Source organism: Haemorhous mexicanus, chromosome 9 (genome assembly GCF_027477595.1).
Source record: "Haemorhous mexicanus isolate bHaeMex1 chromosome 9, bHaeMex1.pri, whole genome shotgun sequence".
Taxonomy (NCBI): domain Eukaryota; kingdom Metazoa; phylum Chordata; class Aves; order Passeriformes; family Fringillidae; genus Haemorhous; species Haemorhous mexicanus.
This window is the reverse complement of record NC_082349.1, coordinates 26,248,009-26,271,958: the sequence shown is the minus strand read 5'-3', so window position 1 is coordinate 26,271,958 and position 23,950 is coordinate 26,248,009. Positions and strand designations below refer to the sequence as shown.

The window sequence follows — 23,950 nt, the reverse complement described above, 5'->3', positions numbered from 1 at the left end:
CCTAATAACTCTGGGATGTCTTGCTATTGAGCATTGGTTACCCTTTACATGTACAGACTTAAATCATCTGAAAAAATGCACAGTTTGGAAAGGTTCACCTGAAAATGAGGTCTGAACTCAGTTAATACATAGCACTGCATAGATGTTAACAATGTTTTCTTGTTTGCTCAGCAGAGATTGCTTTGGAGACTTTGGAGTCCTGTTCCTCACTTCAATTATATTTTTCCCTTTCTTTACAGTGATTGAATTAATGGATGTTCCCAAAATCCCTTGTATAAAAGAATTGGATTTAAAGGGTTGGAGAAAGTGGATTCTAATAGAGGAGATGATAAGCTTATTACTGAATTAAAATTCAGTAATACTGAAGATGAGGAAGTCCAACCATTTCATTATTTTTGGGGGGGCAGCATTTGCATCCTACATAATTACTTTTATGCAAAACCTATAGAAAGTAATTGGAAAGATCATCCCCAGCACTCCATAATCTGCAGTGAGATTTAGAGAATTATCCATTCAATAGTACCATGTATTTATATCTCCATTTTCAAAACTGCAAAATGTGGAAAATCACCTTATTTTGCTGATGCACTTTCCAAACTCTCACTTCTCCTTCAGCTGATATTTTCACAAATGAAGTAAGCCCATGCTGTAAAATACCAGCTTGGGAACAAGAAAGGCTCTTTCCACTCCTTCCATCAAATCTGTGGAACTGGTTTAGGAAAGCCAAGCACAACAGAAGACTGACCAACCCTTTGTGGTCACACTCTGCATAAAACAAGACCCTGCCTCACTCCTTCCAAACTGTTCCGCTGTTTCTTGAGGACTATTCTGATCCCTGTTTTCACACTGAAAGTTGTTTTCAACAGCCAGGCTGCAAACTGTTGTAAAATACAGCAAAATCAAAGCTGGAAATGAACATTGCAGGTGCTCAGGGGTGTTACTGCTGTATTTTCTGAAAAATCCTTTTGCTAGGATTTTTTCTTTTGGGAAGCTGAGAAGCCTCAGAGAATCATCTGATTGCTTCTGTTGTGTTTTGCTGCTTTGGAATGTGGTTGGAGATTGCTTCTTCAACAAGTAGTTGCTTAATTAGTTTCACGTGAACTGTTTTTATTTCATAACCAATTGCTGTGTAGCTGTGTCAAGGCTCTGGCAGCAGTCATGAGTTTTTAGAGAGTGTCTTGTTAAACCTTTTGTAAGCATCTTTTCTCTATTCTTTAGTATAGTTTTAGTATAGCATAATAATATAATATAATATAATATAATATAATATAATATAATATAATATAATAATAATAAATCAGCCTTCTGAGAACATGGAGTCAGATTCTCAATTCCTCCTTTGTCCTGAGGACCCTGAAAATGCCACGCAGGGGAGAATCCCTAACACTCCCTGCCAGCCTCATGTGTTTGTTACAGATGGACAGCACTGCCTTTGTGATTGTTAAGGCTGTAAAGGAGCTGCAAAATAGGAATCCAGAGATTATCCCAACATCAGAGACAGTCCAACAGTCAATCAATACACCCAGCCATAGCAAGTGGTCATATCTGATCTCAAAATCTACACAAATCTCTTAGCACTTCTTAGAAAAGAGAATTATAGCCATAATTCTTGCATGTAGATGCTCCTAGATGCTGAGCACATACCAATAAAGAGTGATACATCTGTTGAGTTACTTTTTCATCCATTTTTTTGTAGCAATAAGAAAACAACAGCTACAGCTGGACTTACTCAATTTGCTAAAAATATATTGATGCTTTGAGAAAGCAGGTGCAAAGCCAGGCAGTTAAACAAAATATAAAGCTATATCTTTAACTTAGATTTGAATAGACTAAATTTCAAGCTAGAAAAAAAGTGATGTAAATAAATTTGAATAGATTGTCCAGTGCTGAAGACAGAAACCTTCTGTGATGCATAGAATACATTATGAGTAGAGCCAAGGACAAATTCAAATCTGCAAGATTTGAATTTGTGGATCACGACATAAAGACACAGGGGGCAAGAAGTCTGCACCATCAAATAAGTACTAGCTTTTCGACAATTTCATACACCATTGTTCTGGAATAATCTTAATTATGGATTATATTATAATTTCCTGGCATTGCATTAAGGAATGCAACCTGTGGAAGAGTCTTCCTCCTCCTCTCCATCAGACAAGCATTTTAAACTTTGCTGTCATGTTCTTCCATCAGGAAGAACAACTCCAGAAAAGCTGCAGCAAATCTGCATTCATCCTGTGAAATTTAATCTTTAAAATCCCCCTATCTAGTCAGAAAAATCAAGTGTAATTTTGTTTGCCACCTCAATAAGGCTCAGATTTTTACTATTCCTGTGGCACAAATCCTTTCTTAAAACTGCTTTAGCAGAAGAGGACACTGTGGGATTCCTTTTTATTGTCTCTCTCTGCATCCAAATCAAAGTCACCTGGCTGACAGGTAAAAAAGGTAATTCTTCCCAGCAGCCAAGCTTGTGGATTGACACCATGGAGACACTGACCTGGCTCCCAGCCTTCTTCCTTCTTACCAGCAGTGATAATGACAACCCTAAGTGCTAAAAAACGCCCTCAATGACTCTTGTGTAAAATACAGTGATATTGTCTTAAAAAGTTTCAGGCTGTCATTTAATCTCTAGCTAAAAATTAGCTTGGCATTTATGGTGTTTGCTATGGTTCTTCTGCTACAGGAGGAGAGAAAACAACCACACCCTGCCCCCTAAAAAAAGCCCAAAAAAGGTCCCCCCCCAAAAATGCCAACAAAACTCCCTCAAAGAGAAACTACATTCTGAGACAGACATTTTAAAACATGTACCAAATGTCTCTTTTATACCTATTTCAAATTACTAAAAGGAAGTAAAAGGGCAGAAGGTAACTGCAGGCATAATTTGGAAATGTCAGTTTAAACAGAGATGTTGTGTTGTACACTCTGATCGGAAGAAACTTATTGCATTTATAACAAAAAAAAAAGATGCCCAGACTGATTTTCAGACTCAGTGTTGAGATTTCAAATCCTAAATAACATCACAAGATGACAAGGTCTCTCCTGGCATCACAGACAGACTATAAATTCACAGGCCCACTCCATCACTGGCAGTGAAGGCAGTTTGCACTGGAAGTCCTCTCTTAGTCCAGTGACATATTCCTGCTTTTCCAGCTGCAGTGATTCAATTAAAATGCATGCAAATGAGACTGAAAATGAAATCTGGAATTCAAACAGAATGCTGGAGGATTTCTTCAGTTTATGGACACCACAAATCCAACCTTGCTGTCTGAAGAGCTTTGTTTTGGTGGGTTTGGGGCAAAGGTCCTTGCACAGAGCCCATCCCAGATGTGCCTGGGTCACTGTGCACAGCCTGTCTCTCTCTGCTGACCAGGACAGACCCATTGCCATGCAAAGTGAGTCCCATTTGAAATCCTAATTGAAAGACTCCTTGTGAACAGTCTGAAGTGACTCACTGGCAGCTGAAGGTGCTTTTTAATCATTGAGAATAAAGACTTCAATCAATATGGTTCAAACTATTTGCCCCTGAGCAGTGGAGCCGGTGGTTTTCTTTCAAGCACTGCTTACAGCCTCAGGCTCAGGGCCAGGAAAACTTAGCCCCCTGAGTTCCTAATACAATTATTGTTTTCTCTATTATCTTGCAGGGGTGTTAATTTGCCTCCCAATAATTAACTTCCCTCTGTGGTTGTCAGGAAGTTTAATCAATAACATGAGCAGATACACCAAGCTGCCGTTCCTCCTGTGACCAACGCTCCCCTCCCAGCTCCTCCACCCCCGTGGAGGTGTCACTGTTTGAATCAAATGAACAGGTGGGATGTGCATAATGTCTTTGGAGGGTCAGGGTCTAAGTTGTTCCTGTCCTACCTCAGAAATGATGGTGCAGCTGATATAATCGCCCCTGCCCCAAAGCTAAAAGCATTATGCAGCTCCTGCTGCACCTGGCAAATCAGCTTATTAAACTTTCACGTGGCACTGCACTCTGAGGTGCTTCAAACACTGTGATGACATTGTAATAAGAGGAGGAGCAGAAGGCTTGATCTAATATAATTCTACTTATGTCCACCATGTACAGGACATAATGTAATTCCCTTCAAAGCTAGTGACAAAATCCCCTCGTTCTTGGTGGAATTCCAATGTGCCTTGGCAGCTTTGGGCTTGCTTTATTAAGAGTGATGTCACTCTGTGGCCTCTCTTTTCTTCTAAGGCAGTGTTGTCTGTTCTGATTCATAGCTTCTTAAATCTTCTCCTGGAACAGCTTAACACTGCTTATTTATTTCAATGTGTTTTCCAAGAACATTTTTCAGTTTCACTCATTCTTTTCCCTCCTTTATCCTCCTGTGAATCATTACATGTTTATTTACCCTACCCAGTTTTCAAACTCTAGGAGTTGCCAGCACTTTCAACTGAGGTAAATTTTGGACTGGCAGAGGTTATATCTATATCTGCCCATAAGGAATATGTCTTATGCATTAAGTGAATTCATAGGTCTGTAGAAAGGTAATAAAGGACTTTGGGACATCCATGTTTCAGAACTACTTCTAAACCACACTGAAGTCATAAAAATATTTACAAAAAAAAATCCAAAATAACCTGTAGATAAATTTTTGAGACATTTTTCTTGAAAGCTTACTACTGTGACTTCCAAGAGCATCCCTTTGAAGGGCAGGGATAGAAACATTTTAAGGAGCAATGAGCCAAAATCAAACCTGACAGGATGAAGGGAATGCCCTTCAAACACTGGGACTTTCAGAGATAGCTGTGGAGTCTGGCTTTTGGGTTTCTGAAAGGGCAACTTGCTGTCAAGGTCATGCTTAGATTGCAATAAGAAACGTTGCTTGATTGTAGGAAATGTGAATTAATCCACAATTTATAGCATGATATTCTGGTTCCACTACCGATTTGGACTGAAATTGTTTCACCTTTATGTGGCACCAGGAGACTTTCAGGGCTTGTGAGAAGGGGATTTTTGGGTTTGTGTTTTTGTGACAGGCTGACATTACTATCATTAACTCCATAACATACATAAATGTTGTATGTTATGTGATTCTGATGTGTTCTGTGATTCTATGGTAGATGTTAGATATGTCTATAAATATACAAACACACATGTATATGCATATAGATTATCTATCACAGAACCATAGAATCATTAAGGTTGGAAAAGACCTTTAATATGATCAAGCCCAATCCTCAACCACCACCCTGTTGTCCAAACATTTTTAAAACACTTCCAGGACTGGTGAGTCCACCACTGCCCTGGGCAGCCTATTCCATACTTGACCACCCTTTCCATGAAGAAATTTTTCTTAATATCCGGTCTAAAGCTTTCCTGGTGCAGCCCGAGGCCATTTCCTCTCATCACTTTTAACATTTACATGAGGTTTTAAAGAATTATGGATATAAAGGACTGCCCAGAGGATCTCTGTTCCCCACCAATTCCACCTCCACACTGACACTTATCCCTGTTTTTTCCTTCTTGCAAAGCTCACGGGTGTGAGGAGCTGTCCTTGCAGCATTCCTCACTTCAAAAAGAAATCAACCAAACCACTCCCCCCACCCCTCCAAATCTACCCCACTGCCAGAATCACCCAAATTTGCTTTCCTGAGGTTTCTGTAGCAGCTGGATTGTTCCACTTCAAATAGTCTGTCCAAAGGGAAGTGTGGACCTCCTTTTCTCCTTGAAAAACAGAGACCATGTCTTGCAGAAAATACTAATTTCCTGACTTCCCTTTGTCTTTCAGAAAGTTTAAAGGAGAAATCCTTTGCTATGGAGAAGGAAATATTTTAATTATTTGAGAGATGGCTGATCTAGCCTAAATTGGAGGGAGAAGGGGAAGGAAAATTCAGATTTACTGTCTCTCCTCTGAAGAAATAAGGTTGTTTCCAGCTGCAGTCTTCTGCTTCTTTGAATTGGATTATTTTCAAACATATATTTCTTGGAACACAGCTGCTACTTCTTTGACAAATTGAGTAATGCATCACGAAGAACTAAAATTCATGGCAGCATAAAAACAAATATATGTTCATTTTTAGCACTTTGTTTTCTCCAGGCTTCTGCATCATGGTGGGATATTTTAAAAAACATCTATCTTTTATAAATCTCTTTAATAACATCTACACAATATTGAGGCAGCACTTTAATGAACAGCAATCACATCCAACCATTTGAAATGTGGGTCCCATGGTTTATATCCTCTCAGACTTCCAGCTTTGTACTTTCAGGTCTTGATTTACAGCTGACAATGGTATTTGACTCACCATCATATTTATTGCCCTGATTAAAAGTTAAAAAAATATTGTTATGGGATAGGATTGATAACGTGGTGGTCACATTGCTGGAGCAGCAACAGGTTTGAACAAACAATACAGTAAAATGGGTGATAAAATGGGAATTAGGAGATCTTTCCTTCCAGAACTCTCTCCCCTTACATGAATTGCAGCTCCCACTCAGGACTCCAAGGAGGGTGCAGCTGCCTGGAGCAATAAGCAAAATTATTTTTATTATTTGTAATAAATGGCAGCAATTAAATGTGGGGTCTGTTGTGCTGACTGCCCTATAAAGATATAATAAGAGCCAGGCCTCTCTGAAGAGCTTGCAGTCTAAAAGTCTGTTGAAGTGTAGCAGAGATTAATATTTATATACAGAATGCTGCAAAATATAGAGACAGCTACTCTGAATGAACCAACCAGGGATCATCTTTGACTAAGTGCAAAATTTGTTGTTGGGTGTTTTTTGTTTGTTGGTTTGGGTTTTTTTTGGTTTGATTTGGTTTGGTTTTTTGTTGTTTTTGTTTTTTAGGATCGCAGTAAAGCATTTAACCTTCATTTTGAAATGTTGATTAATTTGTAAAATTTTTTTTGCTTCATGACTTCAGTGTTATAATATGAAACTAAAAGTTGATATAACAACAAAAATATTTCTATTCCATCAAGGTGAAGTACTTTGATTCAAAGCAAAGCAAAAGAGGAAAATTTTGCAATGTTCCTTTTAGAGGATTTCAGAGGAATTAGAGGCATTTGAAAATTTTAGAAAATTTATAAAAATTTAGGCTAACTTTGGAATTCTAAAAATCCTTTCCCCTTTTCTTTTCTTTGCACAGTTCTGCTTAAGAGCCCTCTTGGTGGTGACATGAGTAGCTTGAGCATCTTTCCTTGGCTGTTGTGTGTGATGAACTGGCAGTCTCCTTTCCAGCTCCTGACCTGGAATAAAAACCAGCCAGTATTTATATTAAATAATAGTCTGGTTTCCAGCACCAGCACGCAATCAGCCCTGCAATGGACACACAGCAGGGCTGGAGGCTTTGCTGCTCTGTGTCACTTTTTCTAAACTTCTGGAGCTACTAGAGATATTTCCTAAGGTTTTGTTTTTTTTCAAGGAGAACTTCTGGTCTGAATATTCTTGTTGGTTCTGACTGTCACTGCTTTCCCTTATGCAATGTTATCTGTTTATTTTGGCTTGCTGATAGAAGGAATTGTGCCAAAGGAAGGCTGGAGTCCCATTAAAACCAGGTGTAGGGTAATGATTAGCAGAGACAAGGAGACAGGTTACTTTGAGGGAAAAACACCACAGGAATGAACTAAAACTGCAGCTGATTTTTTTTTTTTTAATTTAATGCAAAGTTTTGAGTTCCTTAAGTAGATTTTTGTCTGTTGGGCAGTATTCTGGAAAGGCATCATGACAGGCACATGCCTCTGGAATATCATCTCAAGGATGAGATGAGGCTCAGAGGGGGAATGGCACATCAGGAGTCACACAGGGTTCAGGCCTGTGAGGAAAAGGGAAAAATCCAATCTAAAAACTGATGGCAAATCTGCAAACATCTGCAACCCCCAGGGTCTGTCCTGGGACTTGTTCTCTTTACTTTCTTCAGCAATGGCTTGGAGAAAGTGCCCTCTCATCAAGCTTGCAGATGTGGCCAGTTTGAAGGAGTGAGGCAGAAATCTTCAGGGTCAGGGCTGGACAAGTCAGGACAACAAGGACCTGGTGAAGTTTAACAAGGCAAAAAGAAAAATCCTGCTCTGGAAGGCAGAGCATCCATCAGCTGGGGCTGGATCTGCCTGGCCAGGAGCAGCCCTGCTGGAAGGTTCCTGGGGCAGAGGGTGAAGTGATCTGGCAGAAGCAAGGCCACATTGGGCGTGCTACAGAGGAGAGACCAGGAGATCAAGGAGGGGATTAGCCTCAGTGCTTTTTGGACCACATTCAGGTGCTGCACCAAGTCTGTGGCTCCACAGTGCAGGAAAGACATCAGGAAGCTGGAGTGTGGTCAGGGATGTTCTCAGAGAGGTGGGGCTGGAGAAGCTGCCTGAGAGGAGAGGCCCTCTTATCAAGTTTGCAGATGTGGCCAGTTTGAAGGAGTGAGGCAAAAATCTTCAGATTCAGGGCTGGACAAGCTGAGGATCAGCACAGCAGGGACCTGGTGAAGTTCAACAAGACAAAAAGAAAAATCCTGCTCTGGAATGTTCCTGGGGCAGAGGGTGAAGTGACCTGGCAGAAGCAAGGCCACATTGGGCGTGCTACAAAGGACACCAAGGAGGGGATTAGCCTCAGTGCTTTTTGGACCACATTCAGGTGCTGCACCAAGTCTGTGGCTCCACAGTGCAGGAAAGACATCAGGAAGCTGGAATGTGGTCAGGGGTGTCCTCAGAGAGGTGGGGGCTGGAGAAGCTGGCCTGAGAGGAGAGGCCCCAGGAGGGGTTGGTCAGCCTTGGGCATGGAGAGCTCAGAGAACTCAGAGCAGCCACCCTGTCTGCAGGGAGGGGAAAGAGAGCCAGGCTGTGTGGGGAGAGACAAAAGGCATCAAGTGAAACGAGAGAGATTTACGCTGGGGATATGGAGGAATTTGTCCCCCATGAGGCTCTTGAGCCTTGACTGCAGCAGATTCCAAATCCTGCCTGGACCAAGCTCTGAGCAAGTAAATCTGATGTCAGAGTTGACATGCTTGAAGCACAGGAGCATCTCTCCTTGGGCTACAGACTGCCCAAGGGAATAACAAGCCTGACTTAACATCTGAGCCCAGAACTGTGGTTTAAGAAAGGAGCTGGCCTCCTGAAGCAGCAATGCTTTGTGCAGAGGAGCGATCATCTGCAATTCTCACCATGAGAGTGAGAAAAGAGGGAATGCTGGGGAGAACAAAAAGCTAATTTCGAAGCTGTCTGGAGCACTCTGACTTGGAGCAGCACATCAGTCCCTGTCATTGCTTGCTCAGACACATCACACCCTCACGTGTTAAAAACCACTTGGTTTTTGTAAATTTGCCTTAATCCCACTGTAACATTTTGTCAGAGCCAAAGCAGAACAGTTTTGGAGTGAGGTATTACTCACTTTTAGACTGTGATGGCAGAATTTTGATACCTATAGTACAAGTTAAAGAGCTTGACTAAAAAAGAGGATGTGTGTACAAATGACTGATGTAAAGATTTTTAAGGGAGAAAAATGTTTCCTTAGAGCCTCATTTAGAGAAATGACAAAACAGCCCATTACAATTGCTCTCTGATGGTAGATTTTGACATGATAATGACAAAAAAGGGGTTTTCTCCTACATACCTATTTTTACTGAACTTTGTTAAATGGAAAAAACCCTGAAATCCAAACCCCTATTAATATTAGAAAATACAAAGGCTATATAAAATTGTGAATAGTATGTTTCAGTCAACAAAAGATTCTTGTCAGGCTGCTTTTGCCCAGAAAACATAATTGCTTTTTTAGGGTCTGAATATTGTTAAAAAAATTAAAATTGATTTTGGGTAGACAATGTAATCCACAATTAGACAGGATTATATATTTCCTGAAGCACCATGCTGTAATTTCCAATGCTAAAGGTTTTGTTTCCATAAGATTATATTATTTCATTTGGGGTAAAATGGCTCATTAGAAAATATGACATTAAATTAATGTCATCTCCCCAGAGACTGCCATTTCTGGAGGCTGAGAGAAGGTGGCTGAAATTTCTTGGGGCTTATTTTGCTCTGAGGCAATTTTTTCCTTACCATATCCCCAAATGCAGATCCTTTTCAAACTGTGGTTTATGTTCTCCTAAATTGTACATGGATTTTCACCTCAATTATTGTCACATATATGTTGTCATCAATTTTAGCCATAATATAACAACCAGCAGGGAAAAAAACCACAGTGTTCTCTCTCCTTTGACAGAAATCCATGTAAAATTTGAATTTTCCTGTTTACTCAGGAGTTCTGGTGTTCCATGAGCACATCTCTGAGACCTCCCTAGACACAAGCCATGGCTTCAAGGAGCTGTTGTTTTATCCCCTGCTCCTGCTGCCCTGACTGCAGAAGCTCAGGCTCTTCCCTGCCTTTGAGCAGAACAAGTCTGGGCTGGGAGGAGGAAATTGCTCCAAGGTCCTTAGTCCTGAGCTAATCCCTGTTACACTGGCTGGGGAAGCAGTACAGATATGATTTAAAAGGAAATTTCAGTTTCAAAGCTCAGTCCTGGACTTGCTCTGTTTGCTCTAAAGGAAATAGGAGACAAAAGTGCAGCGGTAAAATTTGGTGGTTTTGTATTTCCAGCACGACATTGCTGTCAGATGTCAGCCTGCAGCACCTTTAATAACCTGGTGTTCTAAATCCATTGGCTTCCAAGGGTCCCTCCACAAGGGATCTTAGGAAAGAAGCCAACCCAAGACATTTTGGCAGCCAGGAGAAGCTCCACAAGCCACTCAAACAAACAAATCCACAAGTGTGCTGTGTAGGTGGGACACTCTTGCACAGACCTCGTAGCAAAATACCAGGGAAAATCAAAATATTCACAGCAGAGAGAGATCAGGGCTCCTGTTCTCTTTCAGCAGAGGGCAGGTGCTGGAATCTGAAATGCAAGGAGCTCTCAGAACTTTGGGCCTCTAAGGCAAAGCTTAGAATTAAACACAGGATTTGATCTGAGACCTTGGGAAAGGCTTCCAAACTCAGGTGCTAGAAGCAAGAAAGCAGATTTATAGTTTAAAGCAGAGACACGTTAAGCTAAATAAAAGAAAGTTTAGTGTTTTAGAGTTTAAGATATGGAAATAAACATAATTACAGAGGTAAACAAGGAGTTCAGAATGCAGTACTGAAGGTTTGTGTGTCATAACATAATTATCTATGAAAGCTTACACTGTAACATAAATCCATAGGAGGATGTATTTAAAGTTTAAGTCAAAAACATGAATATCCTTGTTAGCAGTGTTTTATTAATCAACAGATCCTTAAAAAGTCTTGTAAGTAGGAGTCTTGTGGCCTTCTGAACCGTGCTGCAATGAGGTGAGTGAACTCACCCTTCCTACTAATGTAGAAAATAAGAAAATAAACTGCATCATCAAAAACAACTCAGAAGCCCTATCTCTAACTCATTCAAAACTCCTTCAAAAGTAAAACAGTCACCTTTTTCCCTCATAGCAGAGCACTGTCGGGTCCTGGGGAGCGGTTTCCTGGATTTTTCTGGCCTTTGCTAGCTCTGTCTGCAGAGTGGTAACCACTGCACCCAGCACTGAGCCCTGCTCTGACACCAAAGAGCACCGAGGACCCAATTTACATCTCTCCAGCTCTAGGTATTGCTCACAGCCTAAATATGTCTGATATTCACCTGATTTCAGCAGGAATGTTTGCTCCCATTATGATATTTCTCATTTATTCCTTCCCACTGAAATATGGGACGCTATTTCCATCTCCAGGCACTGTTGACACAAGGAAGATTTACTGGCAGAAAGGAGAAGTGAAAAGAGACACAACCAGCCAGAAAATGAACTTGCTTGACCCACCACTGCATAAAATGTTTTACCTTTTTTACCTTATTTGCAGTTAGTGAAGAATACATAAAATCATATTGCGTGGATGAAAACAAAAAGGGAAATGCTGTAATCAGAGTTTATGTGGTATCAAGAATCATGGTCTGGTTTTTTGGGTTGTCCTGAGCAGGGCCAGGGGTTGGTCAATGATCCTTGTGGGTCCTTCCCAGCTCAGGATATTCACTGATTTTATGAATTAAAGTATCAATTTCTATGGCCCCTGGGACTGTAATGCTGGCTGTTAATCCTCAGGAATGGCTGGCACCGTGTGTTGATTAGAGTGTAATAGTTTAATCATCTCTCAGTGTTAGGAGTTCATGTTGTAGTTTCACAGATCATGAAATGTGTCTGTTTAAGATATGGGCACATTATCTTCTTTTTTTTTGTTTTTTTTTCCCCTTCTATATTTTTATGCAGCAGACACTGTGTACCCATGTTCATTTTATCTCTGTCTCTCCTTCACCTGCATTGTGGAGCTCATTAGCAGGGTCAGACAGGGCACAAGGGTAGTCAAAGATGATGTTTATTAAAGGGAGAAAAAACTATTTTCTGATTGGAAATGCTGCTGCAGTGCAAGTGGAGGAGTGTAAACCTTCCTTATCACTTCTGAACACTGCTTGGAGCAGTTGTTAGCTGTAGAGATTAGTGCCATGGAGCAGAGGACAGCAAAGTGACAGCGTTCCTTAAATACATGGTTAGAGCAATGTGAGGGCTGAAAAGGCATCCTCTGAGCCTGCTGTTGCCTGAGGGGGTTGCCTTTGTTTTGGCTTCACAAAGCTCATTTTAAGGAACTTTACCAGTGCCTCAGAGGAACAGAAAGGAAAAGAGACATTAGGAATTAGGCAGGTAGTCAGGAATGTGGCTTTGGGATCTCATCCCCCCCCAAAGGTGTCAGAGTATATATTTATATACATATATATACCCTGAGTCCTCTAAATCGGGTAGAATTTATCTGGTTGCTATAAGCTGCAGGTCTGTGCTTTGGAAAGGGCATACTTTGCATCAGCTCAGTTAACCTTAATTCCTGTTACTTTTTTTTTAACTACCATCTTTAATATTTTGAAGTCTTTAGACTTGGAAGGCTGTACCAAGCCAATGGGACAAGGCAGACACAACCTCCTGTCACACCTTCTGTGCAGACCTGGGAGGGACTGAGGGCTGGGAAGGGCAGTGTGAGGATGTCTCTGAGCTCAGGAAGGAACAAAACTCTCAGGCACTGTCTTTGAGCTGCCAGTGAATCAGGCATTCCTTTATTCTGGCCAGGATGTGCACTGGAAATCATTCCAACTACACATGTCCCTGATGAGACTTTGCACATTCTGTACACTTGTAGAAAGCAAAGAATTCTTTGGTTCTGCATTACACAATTCTTTTCATTAGTCAGTGTGTGATCTTCTGTTGGATATTGATCCCTTTGCCTTCCATGCTCTTTTGGTCCAGCTCTGTGGTTCCCTTAGCATTCTCCTCTCAGAGAAGCTGTCTCCAACTTTGCCAGGGGGATTGTCATCAGATTAATGTCTGATTAATGTCTGATTACCTCCTCATTATCTTCTAGATTTCCAACATGTAAATTTTAAAATCCTGCACCTCCCCTTTTATTTGTTGAAGCTTATCAGGCCCTGCCCAGCCTGACTGGTTATTTAAAGATTAAACCAACAGCAGAGCCCAGCTCCCTTCCCCCTTGGTACAGGGGAACAAACCCATGACTAAAGTTGCTTAAGACTAAAAAGAAAGTTATGTCATTTCCAACAAGGAATCAGAGGTTGGTAAAGTTGAACTGGGCTCTGAGAAACCTAATCTAGAGAAGGTATCTGCTCATTGCAGTGAGGGTTGGACTATAAATGTCCTTTCTGACCCAAATTATCCTCCAATTCTAAAGAAGGAATAATTATCACTTGGGAAGGAGAAAACAGAACTATCTATCCAAAAACTACACTAAGAGTCACAGAGATGCTCACGTGGTAATGCAGAATTAATGAAATATTCTCATTTATTCAAATTGCTAGCTGTACACTCAGGAATGGACATTCTTGCTGGACAGAGGATAAAAACCAATTTACACAAAATTAAGGAAGGGAAAAAGCAAAAGATAAAAGGATCCAAATAGTTGAAAAGATAAAGAAACAGTTCTTTTCCCTCATGCCCTAAGGACAGCACCGGGGCTGTGCAAAGACAAAATCATGATGGCAAAATGAACACCACATTCCCACAGGAATTAATAAAAACATCTTGTGAAACATAAAATCACCATATCTGCCCCTTGATTTTAATTTCCTACCTTCAAGAAGACTTTTCAATGTGTTTTGTTTTGTTATGAGTCTTCACCCATCACAGAAAATACCCTGCTGAAGTGGGACTGTTGCATGCCATCACTGCCCTGTGTCCTTCAGGATGTGGTAAGGGTCACTACAGCCTATTTACAAAAGATCTTTCTTTCTCCATCCGTGAAAAAGAAAATATTTTTGCCTGCTTTGTGTAAAAATGTTAAAAAACCTTAAACTAAATGTAAACCAAAAGACTTAAGAGCAGGGATGTTAATGGAGTATTCTTTGATGTGAATGGACATTTTCCCCAATCTTCCATGAGCAACCTAAAATGACACCGATGTTAAATATTATGATTATTTTTGTTGGAAGAGGGAGGGTACTCCAGGCAGCAGGATCTTTGCTCTCACATAGTCTGCTGAAATATAAACCATCTGAAAGGAGCATCTGGCAGGGTGAAAGCCAAACTGTGGGATGAGTGACTTCATTGCAGGAACAAGCTGAAAGGAAAAAAAGGACTGTGAAGGGTGGGAGGATGGCAGCAGGCAGAAGGGCAGGCAAGGAAACATACTGATACACAAAAACAAGAAAGAAAAAGGATAAATATGTGCATTCAAGTGTGCCACTCACCCTCACATATTTACCCAGTATTTGGAGCCCTTTTAATGGTAGTTTATTTAGGTTCAGAAGTTATACATCATTCTACTCAGACTCCCTGATTCATCAAACTCTGTTAATAAGATTCTGTTTACATATCTTGTGTAGACTGAGCTACCAGAACAAGTCACAAAGTATGGCATGTTCACAGTAACAGTGTGACCTTGTGATTGAAGAACTCCTTTCCACCACTTTAGAGACAAAAAAGAAGTTATGGGAGCATTTTTGAAGTGTCATAAAATTTTGAGGTACCATAAAATGCTTTGAAAGGCTCAATTTTAATTGTAAATACTTCTGAAAGTCTAATTTAATGGCTTGTGTCGGGTGAAATAACATATATATAAGAGCAATGGCCTGTAAAATCACATTTACTTGCATGTCCTAAGTATTGGAATATACTTCTTTTAAGACAGTTTCTGATGTTCTTCAAATGAGTCAATAAACATTGATCATTAAATGCACATTTGCTTTCAGGTCCCAGATTTGAAGGCAAGAAACTCTGATTCTTATTTAATCTTCCTATTACCCAGGTTGAGAAATAAGGACAATGCTTGTATTTGCTCTAATATTAATTTTAAAATGATATAAATATTGGATTTTGCTGGCTTTATTTTAAGATTACCAATAAAAATGTAGTCACCTTTCTATTTTGAAATGGTTAAAATGCTCAATTTTAAAATTTCAAAAGACAGAGTTTATGAAAATTGGTTTGAGAAAAATATCAAATTAAAAGTTAATTTCAGCTGCAAGAATAACCATAGCCACACAATTAAATACTATTAATGATTATTAATTTTTTCAGATGAATTCAAATTATTTATGAAGAGGCTGCCCATGAATTATTTCCTGAACACATCTGCTGTGATGCATTTGTGGACAATGGACTCTAATTTCCAGCGCCGCTACGAGCAGCTGGAAAGCAGCATGAAGCAGCTCTTCCTCAAGGCCCAGAGAACGGTGCACAAACTCTTCAGCCTCAGCAAGAGGTGCCACAAGCAGCCCCTCATCCGCATGCCAAGGCAGAGGTAAGTGCCTGCTTTGGAAAGTCAGGTGTCTGTTGAGGAAGGCAGGAGCCCCCCCTGAAATGGAAAATGTAAACCCACTCCCTCTGAATTACTGTAATTTTGAGATTAAAACGCTCTCAGGCAAAGATATGGGAATAGGAGTGATAGTTCTGTACCAGGGAAATTAAAAATACAAATGCAAAAGTACAAACCAAAAAAAAAAACCACTGGCAGAGTCAGAATAGGAGCTGACACCTTGTGGGTCAGGGTGGTGGCAGCAGTCTGTGAGAAACAGCTACTCACTTTTCATAGTTTAGGGAGGTTTATTAAACCTTATCAAAAGTACAACAGAAGACTGAATTAAAAAAAAGGTTATGGTGCTGGGAGCAAAAGATTTTCCCTGCCATGTGCTCAGCCCCCTCACAATGGAGATTTTACCCTTTTTAACCCTTTAACCCCTCCCAAAGTTCTGCCCATCAACCCCTTCTTTGCTGTCCATTGAAGATCTCTTCCTCAAGTCCTCATTGGCAGTCAAATGTCACCACAGTGACAAGCCAGCCCTCCCAGATGTCCCAACTCCCCTTGTCCCTTGATAACCACGCGAGGGGATACAACATAACTATAACTCTATAAACTTTTCTTAACCTATATACATGATATTTGTCCATTAATTGTGAGAGTCAATCATCGCATTGCTCATCTATCACAAGTACCATCCCAGGGGGGCTCAGCCCTCCTGCAGTGCCAGCTGTGGTTCTGCTGGAGCAGGGATCCTGCACAAGGGGGGAGTTTTCCTCTGCAGCTCCAGGGCTGCTGGAGATGGGCCTGCTCTCCTCTGGGAATGCAGGGCAGGAGAAAGCTGCTCCTCTGGGAATGCAGTGGGCAAAGGCTGCTGTACTGTTCCCAGGTCAGATTGGATCCAGGTAGGAATGCTTGGCTCCTCTCCTGGGCGGAGCATCTCCCCATGGGATGGTGGAATTTGATCAGCCCTGCAGGGACACTCAGTGGCCATGGACAGAAGGTAATTAATAATTAATGGCCCATGAACAGCAGAGATCTCCTGGAGGGAGGATTGGCTGTGGGAGAGATAAAGAGAACTGCCCAATGAACAGAAGAGAACTGCCCCAGCTCTGACAGATGGGAACAGAATACACTCCCAGCTAAACCTGAGACAGCTATGAAATGCTGAGAAATCCAAATGTGGCACTAAAATCTCCTCACGACTGTGCATGTGGGAATGGTACAGGCCAGGGTATAGTCCTTGTGTTTGTAGGAGTTGAACAGTCCCAGCTTGCAATTTCACTCAGTTCCTGTTTTCCTAAATACAGTTGGAAAGGTCAGAATAAATCCTGATTTGTTTGTGACTGTGTAGAATAGGAGGTGACTTAGAAGTGACACAAGCACAGATTCATCATCCCATTTGGTTTGCCTGTTTTACAGAGCCATGTTTTCCCTGGCACTTGGCCAGGTGTACGAATGCCAAAGAATTGTGTACAGAATCCTGAACAACTGCTCTGGAGCAGGCACAACTGTTTTAGGAACTTTGTGGGTCATTATACAATGTACACTACACACAATTGATTTCTCGTCTCGTTTGTCAAATATGAATTAGATTGCAAAGGATGCCTGAGGAAAAGAAATAGAAGAGTTTCAGTCCTTCCTAGAAACAGAAAGAGATCCTGAAAGACAGCTAATCAAAACTACATTAGCATAAAGTGGGTATGCTTGATTCCTGGTTGAAAATTGCTTTGTTGAAATTAGTGCAGTGACACTACGGTAAATTTGAAATTAATGAACTTGTAAGGACATTGTTCTTCTGAGCACAAGCACTGTGGGACAGTCCAGTGACTCCCACATTTAGCACGTTTCTCCATTGATTTTAGAGAAATCTAGTTCAGGTTCAGTGTTCCAGAACTGCCAGAGATACTTTACACTCCCCTGCTTTCTACTCTGTTGTTGCAAGCTCAAGCACCATCAATTCCTCTTTGCCTTTCAGTGGCCCTCCTCCTTCTTTCAGGAGGCTGTGCTCATAGCTTTCATGCTCCCTTTCTTCTGCATATCATGCTTTGTGCTGTGATCTGTTAGCTGAAAGCAAAAAATCACTCGTGGGGTCATTTCATGATTAGAAAACATTCTGCCAAGAGAGGTTATGTAATCACTGCAGAGCCTCGTATCCTCTCGGGCGTGTCTTGGCCGTGACCTGAGTGAGCATCCTGCAAAGAGATAATTCACCATGAACGACTTCTGCAGGAGCCCAGAGCTTCTTAAAACACAAGATACATACACTCCAGACTCACTTTTCCCCCCACCAAAACTGAATATAATAGATTTCAAATAAGTTAAAACAATCAGGTCTTCTAAAATAACCTCTGTAGGGCTTTGGAGCAATGTTTGGCTGCCATAGATAATGGCAGTGATAAAGTTGAAGTGAGATATGTAAAGTTGCAAGGACTGATCAAAACACAGCTTTCATGTCATATAAAGGATATTTTTATTTCAATGCAGAACTTGCAACTTCACAATTTATTTTTTAATAGAAAGATGTGGCCAAAAAGATGTGGACAGGCTGGGAAAGATCCAGACAAAGGCCACAAAGAGGATCCCAAAACAGGAAAGGCTGAGAGACTTGTGTTTGCCTGGCTGTGAGAAAAGAAGGCTGAGGACAGCCCTTATTTCCATGTTCCATATTTAAAGGGGGACACAAAGGAGATGGAGGCTCCCTTTTTACAAGGAGTCACATGGAAAAGACGAGAGAAAATGGTGCAAGGTACTGCTGGGGAGATTCTGACACAAGAGGAAAATGTTTCACACTGAGAGCAGTCACTGGAATAACCTCTCCAGGGAAGCAGTGAACTCCCCAGTGCTGGACAAGTTTAAGATCCAGATGGACAGGGTGCTGGGCTATCTTTTCAAGGCCATGATTTTACCAAAAATGTTGGACCAAATGATCCTTGAGATCCCCTCCAACCTGAAGGTATTCCATGATTCTGTAACTGCTACCAGTAATGAGTCTGCCTGTTCTGCAGGGAGTTGCACCAAACTTTCACAGCAGTTTGATTTTGCAGTGTATCTCAAACTCAGAAATACCATCACTCACTTTTGAGTTAATTATGTCTCATTTTAGTGACTACTCTGAAAATTTTTTCTTGTCACTACAGAGGGAGATAGGGCGTATGATGTAGTGATGAGCAACAGATGACTCAAATATCAGTGTTAAAGCAGGCTTGGGAATACTTTGCCAGTGGGATACATTTGCTAAAAGTGACAATTTTTAAAGGTTGGATTCCATCTGACTGTCTGGGAAAATTGCCTTCTGACATCCAGGCTTTTATGGCTGATAAGTAGAGCTTTAAAATAAATAGTAAGGGGGAAAAGGTCAAAAGAAACTGGTTTAATGTCCAAGCCCATTTAAAAAAAAATCGGATAGATCAAGATAAAGTATTGGATAAAGGAATATCAGTGGTGAAAAGACCAATGGTGAGAAAAAAAAACAGGACCTTGACAGAGTAGTTTTCAGATATTCCTCATGATGAGAATATACCTAATCCAGATGAAATACTGAATTTTGATACCTGCCAACAGGTAAGTGAATGTAGAAAGAATGCCTGAGTAATGCCATGGAGAAACAGGAACCATTGCTCAGGCTGTAATATTAAACATGTCAGCAGACAGTGAGTGAAATAAGAGAACCAAACCCCAGTAAATTTTTTTTGTGTGTGTGTGTTCAAGTGAAGATAGACATAAAAGCAGAAAAAACATCTTTGTGATCTTTAAGGTCCCTTCCAGCCCAAGCCAGTCTATGACTCTGTGTGCCATGCACAGTCTAGGCTTCAAACAAACAAGAAGGGGAATTGGAACAAAATGTCATTTTTCCAGGGCTTTCTAAATAACTCCTTCAGGTTAATGTTTGGGCTCTGCTGTTGGGTGAATTTTATTTTGGAAAGAGAAATTAGAATGAGTTATTGAAGATATAAATACTATTTTCAGTAGTTTTGGGCACGTGTCTTCTCAGATACAGATTAAAGAGGCGATGCTTCAACTTTTAATAAAGGTCATGGTGTTGGCAGTGAGGAAAACCAACTCTGCTAATGTTTAATTTTACACCGAATTTCACTAACCTATAGAATAAATGTATAAAGGATTTTTACAGGGATATCTCAAGAGTAAGGGTTGGTTTTTCATGAAACTGGGAGGTATGTCCTCAAAGTTTAATGTAATTCATGAAAACTTTCTCTGAGACTGGGGTTTTCGAGGGATTTATCTATGCAGTCTGCCAGAAATCATTTGGTCACGCCTGAAGGAGCTCCTGCATACGGTCAAGATTATCATTAATTACTGAAAAAAATCATCTCTTTTCTCTGGCTGCAAAATTTCTTTCCTGAACATGAAACAAATTGTTGCCTGATTGTTTTAAATGGGACTTAATTAATGAGTTACACAGAATTGCTTGCAATTTCTTTCATATTTCCTGAAGACCAAGCCACTTAGTAATCATAATACTAAATTACATTAAAATTTTAATTTTCTAATCCTGAAACCAAAATACCATTGAATCCTCTCCTAACATCTTTGTTCACAGCAAAAAAAGACTCATTTAACTTTCAGGTTAAGGAAACTAAATTTCCATGTCTCCTTTTGGGATACAGTTTATATTTTTCAGCCAGAATAAAGTAGAAATAGTTTTCTTTCAGTTTGCACTCGGGGTCAGAACAATTTACTGCAGCACTTTTGTGTACAGTGGGGGTGGGCCTAGGATTACAACTTTTATTTTATTCTGTGCACTGCAAATCTTTTCAAGTTCCAGATGTTCTGCCCAGCTTTTAAGCTTGCTTTCATTAACATGAAACAGACATTTGGTCCTCTTCCTGAAAGTCAGATCATGCCTAGATACATCAAACACCCTTAGATTTCCATTGTGGCACTGCTGAGTGTAACTTTTAAAATTCACCTCAATTAATCAACCAGTCTGTAATCAGTGAAGTGTTTACTGGTTGTCTGAGTTCAGAAAAAAAAACCCAACAACTAAAATTCAAAGCCAGAGAAATTTCTGTGTTGGTAATCTGCTCCCACGTTGTGTGTAAAGATGGGATAATAAAACATTCAATTTTAAGAGATAAAGAGAAAAACAAGATTAAAAACAGTGCACTCTGAAAAAGAAATGTGTTCCTCAGAGTGGTACTACCAGGTGAGCTTCTGCCTCCAAGAATTTCAGGCTGTGCTGCTTCAAGAGGCTGAAGTGATTATTTCCAGTCTGTTCTCATTGCATTGACACATCAGCCTTAAAAACAGGGAGAATTCTTGTGTTCTCTTGGGCAGTCCACTGTGTGCAGCAATTGGTATCCTACTTGATGGCCAGCTCCTGCTGCAGCCTTTGTGCAGGAAAATGTGGTTCAGAGATGGCACAGTGCATTTTGCTGTGCAGGAAAATGTGGTTCAGAGATGGCACTGTGCATTTTGGTGTGCAGGAAAATGTGGTTCAGAGATGGCACTGTGCATTTTGGTGTGCAGGAAAACGTGGTTGTGAGATGGCACAGTGCATTTTGGTGTGCAGGAAAATGTGGTTGTGAGATGGCACAGTGCATTTTGGTGGGCAGGAAAATGGGGTTGTGAGATGGCACAGTGCATTTTGGTGTGCAGGAAAACGTGGTTGTGAGATGGCATGGTACATTTTGGTGTGCAGGAAAATGTGGTTGTGAGATGGCACAGTGCATTCTGCTGTACAGGAAAATGTGGTTGTGAGATGGCACAGTGCATTCTGCTGTGCAGGAAAATGTGTTTGAGAGATGGCACAGTGCATTCTGCTGTGCAGGAAAATGTGGTTGTGAGATGGCACAGTGCATTTTGGTTTGCAGGAAAATGTGGTTCAGAGATGGCACAGTGCATTTTGGTGTGCAGGAAAATATGGTTGTGAGATGGCACAGTGCATTTTGGTTTGCAGGAAAATGTGGTTCAGAGATGGCACAGTGCATTTTGGTTTGCAGGAATCAGCAGGAGGTGTAAAATACAGGTGGGAGGATGGTTGGACAGCACAAAGAGCACAGCACATTTGGTTTGCAGGAATTAAGCAGAGGTGTAAAACATGTGTATGCCCTGAGCTCATCTGGTGCATTTCTGGCTTAGGACCATGAGCTGTGAGGAGCAGTGGTTAATCTTTGGAGAGGATTTCTTGTGGTGTGCATCCACCCTGAGAAAGGACTAAACTGGGCATTTAGTCCCAGCTCTGGATTCCAGCAGCATCTTCCTCAAAAGAGGTCAGAAAGTGATGTCCTACTTACTGGGTGAGGGCAAGTTTCCTCACAGGCTTGGGCTGAGCCTGCTGGCTCACACCCCCACTGGAGGGAGACCCCTGTGAGCCACCTCTCACTCTAACATCACCTTCATGCTGAACCTTTTCATTAGAACCTTTTCATTAGTCAAAGGAAAAATAAGTGGAGGGAATTAGTAAATACCAGCTGTACTGCACAGGGCCACTGCAGCTCACACAAGGCCAGGGGAAGAGGTGAAGCAGCAAGCAAAGGTGTGGTCATACAGTTGTCTCTGTGTTCTGGGGAGGGAAAATGGGTTTTCTTTCTGTAAGGTTTAATTTCAAATGCAGTGACTGAGAAACTGAAAATCCCAGGACTAGAAGACCTGATTCTACCTTTGAACTGCTGTCAGTGAAACCCCTGGTGTGAACCAGAGCCAGGGCACTCACATCCACCCAAATTATGGAACCAAAGGGAGAGGACTGGAATCTCTGTGCTTGGGAATATTAAAAGAAATATTAACTGCTGGGTGGAGAAGGAGAATCTTCCCTTTCCCGAATACTTTTACAGAAGGACAGCAATGATTTCCTCTGATTTGCTTTAATATGCAACCACTTGTGAAAGAGATGGAAGAGAGGGGAAGCTTTCATTTCTTCCTTCAGAAGTGCCAGTTTATAACTTGGTTTCATTCCTTTTGTGCCATTCAAATGGGTTCCTTCACTAATCATCCTTTTAAGTGAGTACACTCAGTACAGGACATTATTGTAGGTATGAGCCTTATCTGTATGCACTTTAAATAATTTCATAATGAAAAAGCATCACTTAAGGTCTAATTTAATCAGTACCATCTGTGATTTAATAAAGATATAAACAAAAATATTAAAAGGAGAGAGATAATGTAAATACAGTCATAAGTCAGTGGGAAAAAAATTGCATCTTCCTTGCATAATAACTAAATGGAAACCTGGTGCAATAAGCTGCAAATGGAGATTATCAGCATCTCAAGTAAATAAGAATTTAAATCTCAGAACACCCATGGTATGGCATGTGCACACAAAAGCATGGGGTTTTGAAGAGAATGTTAGTATTTGAATTTTTGAAAAGACTGGATGCTTAATATTACCATATAATTTAAAGTGAAGGTGATAATTATATCAACAGTTCAGACACTTTTTAAAAGGATCTTATTGTGTTAACAGAAACTGAAGATAAATACAGTTGAAACTTCTTAATAACTTTAAAAAAATATTTTAACATAAAACCCCCTATTTCTGGAAGGAAAGTAATTCTTGGCAGCCATGTCCTTATCTCCATGAAAGTTATTTTTTTAAAGAAACATACTCTGAAGCTAATGTAGACTTAGAAGGAATTCATCACTAGAGGCAGTGAATAGTTACATCAAACATAAGAGTTTCATAAAGAATTGTGCTTTTTAAAATCAGATCTTTTCCTGGAATTTCCCACAAAATGCACCACAGGCAGCTATGAGAGAAGGAAGAGCCATGAATTTGCATTTTCTTGTTTCTCTATTATTTTTGAATTTCACTTAGCAAAATATTCACATGCCGTAGAAGCAAAACAAGGTCTGAATACTCTAAAAACTTCAGAGAAGGGGATTTTTGTTTTGGTCTTCTCTTCAGTCCATTGGCAGAAAAACAGATTTAAAGTAGATTACTTTTTTTGTAACATCTGTAAACACAGTCCGTCAGAACACTGAGACTGGAAACCTGTTTCCTTCAGAACTCTCCAGAATGAAATACACAAGAAATAAAGGGAGTAGTGCAGGTTAATCCAATTCCCTCAGGATATAATGCAGGATTAGTTCCTTACATACCAGAGTTGTTTATCAGCTACTTGAGATTGCTTTGCTATAAGTGTAATTGATTCATGGGCACAACATTTCCAAGGAATAAAATATTCCACCAAGGAAGCCACAGAGTTCAAGATATGAAAGTTTCTTTGTGCATCACACGGAGACTTTTCTTCTTAGAGAGCATTTGCGACACTGGAT

The 23,950-nt window shown here is 40.6% G+C and overlaps 1 protein-coding gene across 1 annotated transcript in view; it reads left to right on the top strand.

Moving 5' to 3' along the window:
• The window catches only part of LOC132330796 (BMP/retinoic acid-inducible neural-specific protein 3), a 187,956-nt gene that overhangs the window by 133,170 nt on the left and 30,836 nt on the right, over positions 1 to 23,950 (top strand). Inside the window, exon 6 of the mRNA XM_059853502.1 lies at positions 15,493 to 15,715. Within this exon, the coding sequence (XP_059709485.1) occupies positions 15,493 to 15,715 (223 nt within the window). The remainder of the gene's footprint in view (positions 1 to 15,492; positions 15,716 to 23,950) is intronic.